The sequence below is a fragment of the Herpailurus yagouaroundi genome, unplaced genomic scaffold (genome assembly GCF_014898765.1).
Source record: "Herpailurus yagouaroundi ecotype Mexico unplaced genomic scaffold, PumYag 205, whole genome shotgun sequence".
Classification (NCBI taxonomy): Eukaryota; Metazoa; Chordata; class Mammalia; order Carnivora; family Felidae; genus Herpailurus; species Herpailurus yagouaroundi.
Genome location: NW_024412436.1, coordinates 6,843,203 through 6,855,306, shown reverse-complemented (window position 1 = coordinate 6,855,306; position 12,104 = coordinate 6,843,203). Strand labels below are relative to the sequence as shown.

The 12,104-nt window shown below is 37.6% G+C and overlaps 1 protein-coding gene across 8 annotated transcripts in view; it reads left to right on the top strand.

Annotated features, from left to right (window-relative positions):
- RGS7 (regulator of G protein signaling 7) overlaps positions 1–4,659 on the top strand; it is a 508,190-nt gene extending 503,531 nt beyond the window's left edge. For all 8 annotated transcript variants that reach the window (XM_040451794.1, XM_040451792.1, XM_040451789.1 and 5 more), the window contains one exon: positions 3,972–4,659. Coding sequence is in view for 2 of the 8 variants with exons in the window: in XM_040451792.1 (XP_040307726.1) it covers positions 3,972–4,022 (51 nt within the window). In the remaining 6 variants the exon portion in view is untranslated. The remainder of the gene's footprint in view (positions 1–3,971) is intronic.
- The last annotated feature ends 7,445 nt before the right edge of the window (positions 4,660–12,104 follow it).

Below are 12,104 nucleotides of genomic sequence, written 5' to 3'. Positions count from 1 at the left end.
CACCCAAGCATATGTAGCTTCTCTGCACTCCCTTTATGGATTAGTGTCTGTAGGAAAGGAGTATGGAGAGTTACCTCCATCTCCATAGTGTCTCAGGCTCTCAGAGTAGAATCAAGAGCCTGGCTTTCGTATTCATGTCTACTGATTCACAGTTCCTTATTGTCAACTTTGTGTTACTACTTTGAGACCAAGAAAGATTTTTAAAATCATGTAAAATTCTTAAATATTGTTACTTACTTTAGAAGAGCTAAGAACAAACACATAGGTTGCTTGTTTTGTTTTGGGGTGTGGGGCATATTTTCCTAACTATAACAAAATCTCGATGCAGCATTCAAGATAAGGAGGAATTGCTTTGATGGAGGTGAGGTTTTACTGTGAGATGCCAGAAAACTCTCCTTGTTTATATGAATTTTTGTGACAACTATATTGTTTGTAGATTAGGTAGGTCCAGTATTCACCTAGATGCCAGCAAAATCTGAGGTGTATTTTGTCCTGAAACTGATTATGTGCTTCTTTTTTTTTCCCCACTAACTATTACAAAATCTCATAGGATTTTGAATTTTTGTTTTGTTTTGTTCTGAGTTTCTGTCTTTGTCTTTCCTATGGATTGCTGTTTCCAATGTAATCCTTAGTCTTTAGAATCTTATCAGAAAGGGATAAGTGACACAACACATATGTAGTCATTTGGTTAAAAATAAATGTTATTCATACAGAATTCAATTGTAAGCAATTTGGTAAAAATTGCAATTTTTTAGGGTTTTTTAGCCCTCAGTTCCCAGTATTAAGATTTTAGAACTTAGTTATAAAAATTTCTCAGATTCTTCAACTTGAAAAAATTATGAAAAGATAATTGGCAAGGGCTGATTCCATACAGCCTCCAAGGAACTGCACTGGAAAGGATTTTTACAAAACAGCAGGTGCATAAATACATCCTATCTTACCTACAAGAAAGGATCAGTGTTATTTTTAATTTAAGGTTTTCCAATAGAATGATTGATTATATTTCCTTCTGCACTAGAATAGTGCCTATCTTTTTCTTTTTTTCCAGTGTGTGAACAAGGCAGGATTTGAACAGGGTTTACCAACAGATTCAAATCAGATCTTCAAATCCACATGACTCATTGCGTACCCATGTTGTTTACTTTGACCCCAGACTGGGGAATTTAATTTTTTTTAAATGTTGTACCCCAATTTGCCTTTTAGTTGTCTCAGTGCACAAAATGAATATCCTTATTACATTGAGTTCATATCAAACAAAGTGTTTCATCATGTGATTGCTTCCCATTTCTGTTCATCTGTTTTGCTATTATCACAAACTTCCAGATTGACTGTAGGCCTGTACTTTTCTATGGGGTTCCATGAATGAGTGTTTTTTAATTATCTCCTAGGACAATAGCCTTTCAAGCTAATGTCGTACTTCACTCCCTTTTTAGTGAAGCCCATACCATCCCAAGTACTAATAGCTTCAAGGATGTTTTAAAAATCTGGAGAAAGAGAGCCATGTTAATATTTATTAGATTTTTTCAAAGATAACAGTGGTTTTCATAGTCCAAATAAAAACTGATTATATGAGTTCCAAATGAATTTCTTTCAGTGTTACTATTTCATTCTTCTTCCCAGTAGCTTTTAACAAATCGCACTAATCAGTAGTTTTAAAAGTAACAATTTTACATTAGCATCTTTCCCCTCCTCCACTGCCGTGCAAGCATTCAGTCTTATGCCTCAATAAATATGACATTTTCTTCATCCCACAAATGACATTAGAGATAGTGAGCACTTTTTAAAAATATATTGTTCAGCCTCAGAATATATATGTGTGTATATATATATATATATATATATATATATAAACTCATGTACACACTTATAGTAACAGCACAAGAATTGAATATAGTAGTAAATGTAGGAAATAGTGTGGTCTTCAAGTATAGAAGGGTAGCTTTTATTTTTTTTTTATTTATTTTTTATTTTATTTTATTTTTTTTTAACGTTTATTATTTTTGGGACAGAGAGAGACAGAGCATGAATGGGGGAGGGGCAGAGAGAGAGGGAGACACAGAATCGGAAACAGGCTCCAGGCTCCAGGCTCCGAGCCATCAGCCCAGAGCCCGACGCGGGGCTCGAACTCCCGGACCGCGAGATCGTGACCTGGCTGAAGTCGGACGCTTAACCGACTGCGCCACCCAGGCACCCCAGAAGGGTAGCTTTTAGATTCCAAAATTATTTGACCAATTTGCCCGCATTTGGAAAAGCAGTAAAACTTTAGATTCCAATTCATTAGCAACTCTATGCCTTTTTTTTTAATTTTATTTATTTTTTTATTTATATATGAAATTTATTGTCAAATTGGTTTCCATACAATCTATGCCCTTCTTAGAGTCAGAATAGTGACTTTGGTCTCAGTGTCCTAATTAGAAAACTATAACAATAAAAACAATGATAGCAATAATATAGTGAGGTAATAGCCAACATGAACTTAGTACATAGAATATTCCAAGACTAGTTTTAGGCAATTTAGCTTCATTATTCTTCAGAAGAAAGTTTTTAAGTAGGTACTGTGATTATCCCCATTTTATGGATAAGAAAACAAACACAGAAGTGGAGACAAAAAGAGCAAACATTTTGTTTATAAGGCCAATATATAATGTAAAGTAGGGTGTCTTGTTAACAAACTGCTTTTTCTTTTATTTTTTTCCTCCAATAAAGTGACTAAAGCATAGCCAGTGAGAAATTATCTTCTACTATTAGTTGCTGAAAGCTAAGTTTTGATCCCTTTTCCCCGATTAAAAGGAAACGGTGCTTGGTTTTCATTGGTGCTGTTCATGTCATCCTAAGACCCTTGTCAGTTACTGTGAAGCGTGTAAAGAAAGCTTGATTTTGAAATCATTGATCATATCTTAAACATATTGCTTTTTTTCTCCAAAATATGGCCATGAGTGATGATTTGTCTCCCAACAGCAGACCACTTTTTATCAAAATCTGATCCATAGTAGTAGTAAATCAAGACTATTATTATGAGTAATTTATTACTAAAATATTATATTTCTCAAAAAATCTTTTGTCTTTCCATTATTATTTTATCCTCTGAGAAATATAAATTTCATTCAGTAAGTGGACCATCTTATTTTCATTACTAGTATATATAAAATGAAACATGAAACAGAAACTATCAATTGACAATCTGTTACGTTGATCAGAAATTTAAATTTTTTTATCTCTCTAGAGTACTAGTATTAACAGGGACAGTGTTGGTTTTCAAGATTTCAAAAAAAAACGAATATGTACTCTAGGCCTTAACACATATGTGGAATCAGAATATATGGGATTTTTCTGAGGTTGGGGTTGGAGGAAATTGGGTGGAAAAGGATAAGAAGATGTCTATGGTTTGAAGTCAGAAGCAAATAGACTTTTACCTGTAGATGTATAATTGGCACTTTTTTCTCCATTATCACATAGGATGGGGGACAGACTCAATGTGAGTTTCTACCACCTTCAAAAAATGAATTTTATTTAATTAAGTCATACACTCTGCATATCTAGATATTTATAAACATGACACTAATTCCAGCAATTGAACAAGAATGCATTCACATTGCTATCTTTCAGAGCAGTTTACTAAGGTTTGTTGTAACATGTTTAGAACCAGTTGCAAATCTAGGTGTTGCATCATTGCTAAGCCTTGATGAAACGTTTATGAACATGTTTTATTATTTGCTAATCTGTGCTGTGAACCCATCAGTCTGTTTGCAGTGGGGAGGAAGTGGGTAGAGGGGTGGGAGGGTAGAAGAGGGGTGGATCATTTTGTTTGATGTGTTGGTGGAGGGAGGAAGGAAGTTGAACTAAGGTGTATCTAAAGGGTTCCATTTTGACCCTTGCACTAAAATCAACTGCAGTAAATAAATGCTACTCCTAATCGGGTTTTCAGTGATCATACTCTTTTTTTCCCCCCTTGTTTTATATTTTTTTCTCAGGGGAAATCTCTCACGTCAAAGAGGTTAACAAGCCTCGTTCAGTCCTACTAAAAGGATCATCTTGTAGCATGGAAGCAGACTGGAGTCATTGCATATACTTTGTAGCTCTTTGTTGTTACCTGGAGCAGAGGACATTAGGCCAAGATGTTGCATGAGCAAAGGACCTGAATTGTTCTCTCTTTGTGTACATTCAGGCACTGCCATTCCAAGGGACTCTACCGTCTCAATGCCTCCACTGCAAAATGTTGTCTGCTTACTTTCTCCTTGTACTAAGCTGGATCTGTGTCGTTTCCTTTTTAACAAGTTCAAGTGGAGTAAACCTTTTTTTTTTTCTTTCTCTTAAAGCTTCTGCTAGACACACAGTTCACTGAAAATTCACTCAGTCAAAAACTGGAAGAATTGTAAAAGAAAAAAGCATATATCAATAAGTATACATACGGCTTCACGTTTATTAAACAATAAGTTAGCACAGAAAGTTTCATTTCACCAATGTGTTCACAGTCAGAAACAAGCTTTGTCTTTGTCTGTTGTCTATACATTCTCAGTTAATGTTTCTTGCATTTATTTTTATACCATATTTAAATAAGAAACGCCTTTTACTCCAAATGTATTAAAGTTGATCCCTTCTCTGTAAATTTGTGTATGTTTATATTGTTGTTTTATCTTTCATTAAAAGATGCAGAATCTCCTTGTTTTTGTAATTTTGACTTCCACACGCTGATAAAGAAAATGCTGAAAAACATCCATAAATGTAGACTTGCAATTTAAGCTATCACGCTGCAAGTTTATTTTAGGGCTTTAAGGCAAGCTTGGATGGTACAGGAGTCAGGAGCTGACTGAAAGTGTTTCATCTGGGGGCTAGGCCAGGACTGGGTAGATTCTTTTTCTCTCATGCAGGAGCAACACAAACTGGCCTTTCACATTTTCAGAGCAATTTACCAGCCCTTTCAGCCTCATTATGAATATGCATCTCTATGTTTTGCTAATGGCTAATGGGAGTTAGGTTTGAGTGTGACTTCCCAACTCAGAAACTGGTATTTGTCTTTCAAGTATAATCCTAAAAATGCCTTAAATCAGTGGCTTTTAACTCTTTGGTGGTTACAAATTCTTTTGAGAACACAATGGTAATTACTAATCTTTAGTGTGTGCTTAGTAAATGCCAAGCCACAGTACTATGGGCTTTACCCATAAAATCTTTACATTTAATCCTCACAGCAGCCCGTTTCTGCAATTTTGAGAATTTTAAAGCAGAGAGAGGTTCAGTACCCTGTTCAAAGTCACACAGCCATATAGTGAGTTGCTATACAAATTCAGGCAGTCCAACTCCAGAACCCACTCTATTGCACCAATCCACTGCACCACCCAACTTCTTTTGGTAAAATTTATGAAAATCCACATACACTCTTACACAGGAAACATTTCCACTGACTTTTGGAGCATTCACAGAATACCCTCTGAAATTCATCCATGGGCCCCAAATAAGAAACCTGACTCCCTTTAAGAATTGGGTCGGGAATAGGGGCACCTGGGTGGCTTCTGTCTTTGGCTCAGGTCATGGTCTCACAGTTCGTGAGTTCGAGCCCCACGTCAGCTCTATGCTGACAGCTCAGGGCCTGGAGCCTGCTTTGGATTCTATGTCTTCTTCCCTCTCTAATCCTCCTCTGCTCATGCTCTGTCTCTCTATCTCAAAAATAAATAATAAACATTAAAAAAATTTTTAAATGTTGGGTCAGGGACACAAAAGGTCACACAGTGGGGAAATGGGCCTAACTTGTTTACTTTTGCATCCATGTAGGCATTGCAGACTCTGGATATTTAAAAAAGAGAAACATAATATTGTAAATAAGGTAATTATTAATTATTGTAGATAAATTTAAATTCTAAAAAAAATTACCAACATCGGTGAGAAATCAGTAGTAAGTCTGTGAACTAGTGTCTAGAACTGTCACAAAATGGAAGCCACTTGATAGGAGAAATTTACATAGGAACAATAATCGGAACACTGTAACTACTTTAAGACTTTTAAAAAAGATTTAATTATACATCCTATGACTTTTTAAAAGGAGTACATAGGGGCGCCTGGGTGGCGCAGTCGGTTAAGCGTCCGACTTCAGCCAGGTCACGATCTCTCGGTCCGTGAGTTCGAGCCCCGCGTCAGGCTCTGGGCTGATGGCTCAGAGCCTGGAGCCTGTTTCCGATTCTGTGTCTCCCTCTCTCTCTGCCCCTCCCCCATTCATGCTCTGTCTCTCTCTGTCCCAAAAATAAATAAATGTTGAAAAAAAAACTTTTTTTTAAAAATAAAATAAAATAAAATAAAAGGAGTACATAAAGTGCACATAAATATAAATATATAGATGCTCTCTGTTAGAAACATTCAGGACAGCCTTGGGCAGATGGTACTGAAGCTACATTGAAAGGCTACTTCAAAGAAACATTATTTGAAAGCAATACCTATTAGATGAATAGACAATGAATCTTGCACAAATAGAATTGGTTCTTTTGGAGGCTATCTCTTATAAATTGTCATTCCTTGGATGCCCATCCTTACTGAAAATTTTAAACCAAAAATTTACACAGAAATGAAAGGTGTAATAATGTCAACAGATGATAGGAAAAAAATATTCAGGCAAGTATCCTCAAGTCAGGAGCTCTTAATAAACCTGTGAGTCAGTTTCTGACAAGTACAGAAAATCTTTAAATAACCTAATGGCTCCATTTAATATACTTTCGACAAAGCTCGGTATACAAAACAGTGTATTTTAGGAGGAGAATATAAGAAAATGTTGGAGTTCTTGGAGTTCACTCAAATAAGCACATGGCAACTGTCTCCCACCCGACTCTGGGACAATTTGATCTATAAAGCATAGAAGAAAAGCTCTCAAGTTTCTAATGATTAAAATGGTTTTTAAGAAGCCTTTTTCTCCCTTAAAGCAATTTAAAAAGTTATCCACTGAAGCAGTGGCCCAGAGTGTCCACACTCAATTGCAAAACTAATTCATCCTCTAAACTGCATTGACCTGATTTTTCCCTTTGCAATGTCTACAGCAATGTTTCCTGTGGAACTTCAATGGATTTTCTGCTTGAATAAAAGTAAGTGAAATATGGTCAGCAATTCTACCCGTCAGGGACCAGGAAAATAAATGAAGGCAAAAACGTTCCCTCTTCATTACAAGTATGTGAGTGCATGTTGCTACTCAGAACTTTCATGCATCCGCCATTCTCCTTGTTGAGTGCTCATTTCCCTTTATACATGTATGATGGTTTTTGAATAATTTTGGTCTATGAGGAAAGCAAATCTTGGCTAACTAGCATAAATTTAGTCCAAGTAAATGCACTGATTGTCTCTACACATAGGATTTGTGTGTCCTTAATTATATACTTGAAAGAGCACATTGAAATAACCAATGGCTTTACTGTTGTCCATGACTATCCCTTTGCATATTCTAATACCCTCTAAAACATCAACCAGAGGTAATTATCTACTTGAAAGAATACATTGAAATAGCCAGTGGCTTTACTGTTGTCTATGAGTAACCCTTTGCTTATTCTAATACTCTCTAAAATATCAACGGGAAGTAAGCCATTTTGAGAAAATAGAGAAGAATTTGATGAACATGAAGAATTGAGAGAGAACTAAAGTCATGTGTCACATGCAGGTATCCCACATATTTTGTTGTACAACCATGTTTTTGTATCTTTTTATTCAGAATTTTGTGCACCAAATTAACCTTTAAAAAATACCAAATGATGTATAAAACATAAGACATCAGTATTCAAAAGTCAGATTAAGACAGAAACTATTACATATGCCGTTGAATGCCTAGGGAAGTTTCCCTGGAGCTGCAAATCCATTTGAAACTTCATCTTTGCAAAGATCATTAGTTACTGGGTAGACATGAGTACTCCTTGATTAATAAACTGATTACTAAATCTTGATGTCTTTATTAAGTTATGACACTTTAATCATTTCAACTTGTTTGGAAATCAAATGACTTGGTGTTTGTTATCTTTTTAAAGGTTAGTAACATCTAATTCCAGTATTGACTGAAAGGATTAAGACAACGTATCTAAACTATCAAGCGCAGAATTAGGCACATAAATAGAAGTCAAAAATAATATGTACTTTACTCTTTTCCCTTTCTTTTCCTCCAAAAGGTCATTTTTCTAAAAAGATAAAATACATGTTCAAACACCACTCCTAGCCCAAGTGGAATCATTTGGTTTGACGTGCAGAGGGCCAAAGCCAAGTGGTGAATCAGAATATCAGAGACCAGAGGAAAGACATGGAGAGCAGTTAGGTGTGATGGTAGGTTGGTTACCAACCATATGGAGTCAATAAACATCAGGACCAAAAGAGCGACCAAAAAATGAAACTTGGCTAAGTCAAGGAGGCTGCATCCTGAACAAATGAAACTGGAAACTGCATCTCTGGAAAATAGGAATAGGACTTGTTAGAAAGCAGTTGTGGTCTCAACTGTGTGTGTGACAGAAACTCTTCTAGGAACCTAGCTAGTGTGAGCTAGAAGTACAAGGGACAGAAGATGGTAGTAATAAGGTATCGGGGTAAAATCATCCGTCTTTCTCAGTGCAGGATGACTTTTGGCCCCAAAGTACAAATAGAGGAACTTCTCCTTCCCCATACACTACGTTTCCAGAGGTTTCCTGGACCAGAGAAGTGGATATAAAGTATAGGCAGACTGAATTATTTGTTATGAAAGGTCTTAAACACTCTGAAACCTCTTGATTCCATGATATAGGGCTGTGGTGTTTGTCATGTGAGCTCTCAGGTCCAGGCTGGGTGATAGTCCCAGTCAAGTAAGAACTGGCCATTTGGCAGGTGAGATTGCAATGCACAGGCTACAGAAAGAGATGGAAAGTGGATCTGAAAGAGTTGCCCGTAGGCCAACTCAGTGGGGTGACACAGCAATGATCATACATAATCATACATAATCAATTCCACATACTAGTTCTTATCCTAGTTATTTGCCCTGGCTCTTTTGGGGCTGCAGATATATAAGGGAACCAACTTTATGATGGTACATACTGCAATTTGCAGTGTGCACTCTCCGTCCCGTTTCCCTGATTTATTCTTACCTTTGGTCTTCCTAAATTTCTTCAAGTGTTCAGGCGCAAAAGCCCCTCTTTCTACTTCTTTTCCATAATAAGCCTTAATGGCCCTAGCACAAGATTGCCTGAAAAGAATTTCAGCTTCCTCTAGACTAAGATCTAATATTTATGAAGGTAGATTAAACACATTCTAAAATCTCCACTCCAAATGGAAATAATTTTTACATTTTCAAGATTAAAAAACACATAGCTGCTTATGAAAGTGATAAAGGGAACCATTTCTAACAAGAAAATAATCAAAGTGAATATTGTCAGAAACTAAAATAACTTGGCACTGGAGAGCTAGGCATGGATCTAAACAGAAAGTACAGGGGCAGTGGCCAGAAACTCTCATACTTCCATGACCATAGACTCAACACTACCTCCAGGGAGCTTAGACTGTGAAACACAACACTCTGCCATGAGCAGCGACTGGGATAGCTTTGCACACTTCCCAAGGTTACTAGAGAACTAAGCCATTTCCAATGGCCATAGTGTCCAGTATTACCCTGCATGCATGAAAGGTGTGTGCTGTCATGTCACCAGCATGTGCAGGGCAGGAAATAGAAGGACATTCCCTGAGCATAAAGTGTACCCTGACCCAGAGATATGAAACAGACTGTGGCTTTCCATGGGAGAAAATACGGGAGAAATATGTGAAATGTGAGCTTATAAACTATGTTCATAAAAATGCTTATAAGGTAAGCATTGTCAATGACAGAATATGGAAGAATTTACACCAAAGGAAAAAGACAAGGTCAATCTGAAGAGTACCTCAAAATAAGTATTTTTCAAGTTTGAAAGCAATAAAGTATTTAAATATGAGAAAAGAGGAGGCAGAGTTATATATATATAGATAGATAGATGATAGATAGATAGATAATATGAATTCATACCAAGAGTTTCATAGTGAAACTTTACAATACTAATGAAAGAGAAAAATTTTTTTAATGTTTAATTTATCTTTGAGAGAGAGACAAAGTGTGAGTGGGGAGGGGCAGAGAGAGAGAGGGAGACACAGAATCTGAAGCAGGCTCCAGGCTCCAAGCTGTCAGCACAGAGCCTGATGTGGGGCTCAAACTCACAAACTGCGAGATCATGATCTGAGCTGAAGTCGGACACCTAATCGACTGAACCACCTAGGCACCGCTAATGAAAGAGAATTTTAAAATATCCCAAAAGTTACCAGGGGGCAAAGAAACAGAAGTCTGATTTATATTATCTTTGGCAATGTGAAATGTCAGAAGTCAGCAAAGTGAAAATCTGATTTTAAAATTCTATATTCAACTGGACTTCTGGGGAAGATGGTGGGATAGGAGGACCCTAAGCTCACCTCATCCCATGGATACAACTAGGTAACACATCAGTGTAAATAACTCAGAAAATGACCAGAATACTGGCAGAACAGACTCTCCACAGCTAAATGTAGAGAAAAGGCCACATTAAAGAGGGTAAGGAGGGTGGAGACGTGGTTGAGAAGCTAAATGAATCTGTAGAACATTCCCTGGGATGGAGATATGCCGTGGGAGCAGAGAAGGTAAAGAAGAAGACCCTCATGCCAGCCACTCCAGGCATGGAGGATCCCTATAACATTGGGCCTTGAAAATCAGAGGGGCATAATTTTACAAGTTCTTACAATCAGCAGACTTTAACACCTCGAACTTTAAAAATAGCAGACCCAGGAATGGGAGAACCAGAAGGGTGAAAGGAAATTGAGTCCTTGCCAAGAGACAGCATAACAAACACCCAAGGAGATACAGCATAAAATCAGCAGTTTGAAAAAAACCTGGGGCATATGGGGTGGGGGAGATTTCTTTACTAATCTTAGAGCCTGTGCTAAGAGGTCAGGGATCTTTGGGAGATTTTGTTCTACAGGAACAAAAGAGCTGGTTGTTCTCATTTCCCTCCCTGGCCCCCCAGCCTAAACAGATGAACACTTGTGGAACAAAGTGCCAACACTCACTACCTAACTTGCTAACAATACTGCCATCTTAGCATTCTGTGGACACACCCCCTCCAGCCAGGCCTCAGCTCCAGCTCCCCTCCCACAGCAGACCTGAACAAACCTTGCTAATACAAGATGCCACACTCCTACATTCTCCTTTAGACCTACTTCCTCCAATATGCACGTGGCTGGAGCCCATTCAAAGCAGCACCACAAGGTTGGCAGTGTGCAAGCAGCCCCAACAGGGACCAACACCACTCCAAAGTGACTCCTGCCACAGGGAGAGGAGAAGATAACCACACAAACCAGTCCAACTGTGGCTGCAGCAGTGGGATGGGGAAAGACAGGTGATCTGACTGCAAGTCTCACCCAACAAAGAAAGCTTCTCAAGGGACACTGGGAAGTGCCCTGTAGTTAAGTGCTACTGCATCCCTGGCAAACAGCTAGTCTGACTCAACTCAAGCCCAAGGAAGCCCCAGACTGACACATTACAACACAGGGACCAAACCCTGCAAAGAAAGTCACTGCCGACAATTGGACTGATGGAAAAAGCAGCTCAGTCACAAAAGCAGGGTGCATGCAACACATATAGGAGACACCCCTGAAGCACCAGGTTCCAGTGAACAGGGGACACTGCACTGCAGGACCTCTTCTGTATAAGGCCATTACTTTCAAGAGCAGAAAGGCTTTCTAATATATAGAGACAGACAGAGAGGTTAGACAAAAATGAGGAGACAAAGGAATATATCTCAAATGAAAAAAAAAGGACAAAATCACAGCAAAACATCTAAACAAACCAAAGGTAAATAATGATAAAGAATTTAATGATCATAAATATACTTACTGAACTTGAGATAAGAGTGGAGAACCTCAGTAAGACAAAGAGATAGAAAAAAAAAACAATCAGAAATGAAGAACTCATAAAGAAAATTGAAAATATACTGGAGAGAAATAATAGTAGATTAGAGGAAGAAAACAATTACTAAAATTAAAAAATTAAAAACAAAACAAAAAAATAAAATAAAGGAAAGTAGATCCTAGGTCTGTTTTGGTTTGCTTGTTGAATGAAGCTTGACAGAATA